The following is a 3,264-nucleotide window of genomic DNA, read 5'->3' on the forward strand; positions in this document are numbered from 1 at the left end:
CCCTCAGGAGAAGGGATGGGTCCAGATGACCCCGACCCTGAGGACCTGCGAGCCTGCAACCACCCTGTGGCCCCCGCCTGAACCCTTGATCCCTGGCCCTGCAGCCCCCGCAGCTTCCTGTTTGCCCACTCTATTTGTCCGGCCCCAGGGACAGAGCTGATCCTTGAACTCTAAGTTCCACATCGCCAGGACCAGTGAGCAGCAGCAAGGCCTGGGCTGGGCTTATCAGCCTCCCAGCCCAGCCCCTGCCTGGAGACATAAATAGGCTAGGAGAGCTGGCAGCTCAGAGACGGCTGGAGCCCTTGAGGTAAGTGCTGCCATCTGAGGCTCGGGGGTCCTGGCTCCAGAGTGTCCCCATGCTGGGACTCTGGGTTCTGAGACCCTCTCCCACTCTGTCCTGCCCCCACCCCTGGCTAAAATGAGCGGGAGAGCACTGGGCTCCTCCACGCTAGAGGCCTGCCCCGCTCAGCCGGGACCCTCTTCTCCTCCAGGTCACCCACGTCCCTTCAGGATGAAAGCCGTGGTGCTGACCTTGGCCGTGCTCTTCCTCACGGGTAGGTACCCCGTGCCCCCCAACTTAGGAAGCCAGCCTTTGGCAGAGGGCCCTTCTCCCTAAGTCCCTGTGGGCCACCCTCCTGGGCACAGGGAGCAGGATTTCTCACCCCCTCTTCCCTGCCTCCAAGCCTGGCATTTCAGCGCCGATCCTGGTCCAGAGCAGGCCTGATCTGGGTCTCCCCTCTCACCCGCAGGGAGCCAGGCTCGGCATTTCTGGCAGCAAGATGACCCCCAGTCACCTTGGGATCGAGTGAAGGATTTAGTTACCGTGTACGTGGATGCAGTCAAAGACGGCGGCAGAGAGTATGTGGCCCAGTTTGAAGCCTCCGCCTTGGGAAAACAGCTGAAGTAAGGACCCAGCCTGGGGCCACGGGCAGGGGCAGGGGTTGCGCTTTCTGGGGGACAGAGAGGCCTGTGGGAAGATGTAGCCACAATGGCCGGATCACCTATTTCATGGGCCCCATAGAAGGCATGGAACACAGGAATGGGATCCCCCAAATGACCGTCATCTCAGAACTCATTTTAGGGAGAATAATATGTGGTAGTGCCGCAGCAAGGGGCAGATCTGTGCTGCCGGCTCAGCAATCACAGCGCCTTTTACCTGCAAGTGTAACCCAGCCCCTTCCCGTTCTTAGCTACCTGCCCCGCTCCTGCCCAGCAACAGGGGTGGCCGTCTTCAGAGACGACGACGGCCTGGGAGTGTGGAGACGAGGTCCTTGGGGCCCAGCTTTGGGGCCAGGCAAGACTGGGCAGCAAGCCCGGCTTGGCTTCGTCTCTTACTAACTCCTCAGTCCATCAGTACAACGGGACGCGACGGCGATGGGAGCACGGCGGGCTGCCGTGGCGGGGACCGTGTGTAGGGCAAGCTAGGCTGGGCTCTGGCCCCCGGGCTGCGGTACGTCGACAGGTGCCGCTCAGGGCTCACCGCAGGCGGCCCCGGGGCTGGCCCGGGGTGCCCCGGCAGGGAGGCCACCCCTGAGCCCCTCGCTCTCCCCGCCCCACCCCTTCAGCCTGAAACTCCTAGACAACTGGGACACCTTGGGCAGCACGATCACCAAGCTGCGCGAGCAGATCGGCCCGGTCACCCAGGAGTTCTGGGATAACCTGGAGAAGGAGACGGAGGTGCTGAGGCAGGAGATGAGCAAGGATCTGGAGGAGGTGAAGCAGAAGGTGCAGCCCTACCTGGACGACTTCCAGAAAAAGTGGCAAGAGGAGGTGGAGCTGTACCGCCAGAAGGTGGCGCCGCTGGGCACGGAGCTGCGCGAGGGCGCGCGCCAGAAGCTGCAGGAGCTGCACGAGAAGCTGAGCCCGCTGGGCGAGGAGCTGCGCGACCGCGCGCGCACCCACGTGGACGCGCTGCGCGCGCAGCTGGCCCCCTACAGCGACGAGCTGCGCGAGCGCCTGGCCGCGCGGCTGCAGGCGCTCAAGGAGAGCGGCGGCGCCAGCCTGGCCGAGTACCACGCCAAGGCCAGCGAGCACCTGAGCGCGCTCAGCGAGAAGGCCAAGCCCGCGCTGGAGGACCTCCGCCAGGGCCTGCTGCCCGTGCTGGAGAGCTTCAAGGTCGGCTTAATGGCCATCGTCGACGAGGCCACCAAGAAGCTGAACGCTCAGTGACGCGCCCGGGGCCAGAGGGGGGCCGCCTCGGGCTCCCCTGGCCTTCGATCGGGTTCTTAGAATAAACGTTTTCAAAGCGGGACGCCCGTGTTGGGCTGCGTTGTTTTGTTTTGTTTTTGTGTTTGTTGAGGCTTCGGTTGTGACTTTTAAACAATAAAATGTGCTCCAAAAAACTATAAATTCTTTTTTGGGGGGAGAATGGGAACGGGGTGCGGGCGGCGGAGGGGACGTCACCGCGCCAGGGCCTCTGACCAGGGGACAGGGAGCCGGAGCCCATCAGCCCGGAACCTGGGCCCCTCAGGGTCCTCATGCGAGGACCCGGCCGCTAGGAGTGAGGTAGTGGATGGAGTCCCCTTCCCGAGGAGGCCCAAACAGAGAGGAAATCATAGAGGACCAGGCAAGGTGACAGACAGTCCAACGCGGAGTAACCTGAAAACTCCTCATGCGAGAAGAACCGCAGCCCTGTTGGAGGAGGGTCAGGAAACAGGGCGGGCTTTGCTGGGAGAAGTGGGCTCCGGCTGGGTGGGGAGTGTCACCCCTCCCCCCCCACACACAGGCCAGGCCAGGAGCCCCGCCAGCACTCTGGCTCCAGGTGGGCTGGGGTGGGCCTCAAGGAGCCCCTGGGGCTGGAAGGATTAGGGACGAGCTCAAACGAAGAGCTTAGCCTCTGCTCCTTCCTTCTTGATGAATTCCAAAAAAACAAGGAAACAGACGCTTCCCTTTTCTTTTTTTCACAAGGGCAGCATGCCACTCCTCAGGGTCCCGCCCTTTCCAGAAGCAGCGGATGTTTCCTCCAGCACAGCTGTGTAAACCAGCCCTCCCCCCCGCGGGGCTCCAAGCCTGAGTCAGAACAATAACCCCCACCTGATTACAGGTAATTAGCCCACTTTTATTTCTAAGATGCATTCACATCCGTCATCTCACTGCATCCTCCCCCAAATCCTGGGTAGACCGCCGCTACATCCATGATACTGATGACAAAGCTGAACCCGGAAGTCACAGGCCAGGGCTGAAGAGCTGGATGGGTTCGGTAGCCCTTTTCAGACGCATTCTGGGTCGTTTTTTAAAAAAGCGTGTGGTCAGGCACTCGAGTTC

General features: G+C 62.0%; 1 protein-coding gene across 1 annotated transcript; it reads left to right on the top strand.

Annotated features, from left to right (window-relative positions):
- The first annotated feature begins 240 nt into the window (after positions 1-240).
- APOA1 (apolipoprotein A1) lies at positions 241-2,251 on the top strand. The gene is made up of 4 exons (XM_019469063.2): positions 241-307; positions 492-554; positions 750-903; positions 1,566-2,251. Exons 2-4 carry the CDS (start codon positions 512-514, stop codon positions 2,167-2,169), a joined length of 801 nt encoding a protein of 266 aa, XP_019324608.1. The 5' UTR covers positions 241-307; positions 492-511; the 3' UTR covers positions 2,170-2,251.
- Positions 2,252-3,264: the final 1,013 nt, after the last annotated feature.

This window comes from Panthera pardus, unplaced genomic scaffold (assembly GCF_024362965.1).
Source record: "Panthera pardus isolate Hobbes unplaced genomic scaffold, ASM2436296v1 HiC_scaffold_12, whole genome shotgun sequence".
In the NCBI taxonomy this organism is placed as follows: domain Eukaryota; kingdom Metazoa; phylum Chordata; class Mammalia; order Carnivora; family Felidae; genus Panthera; species Panthera pardus.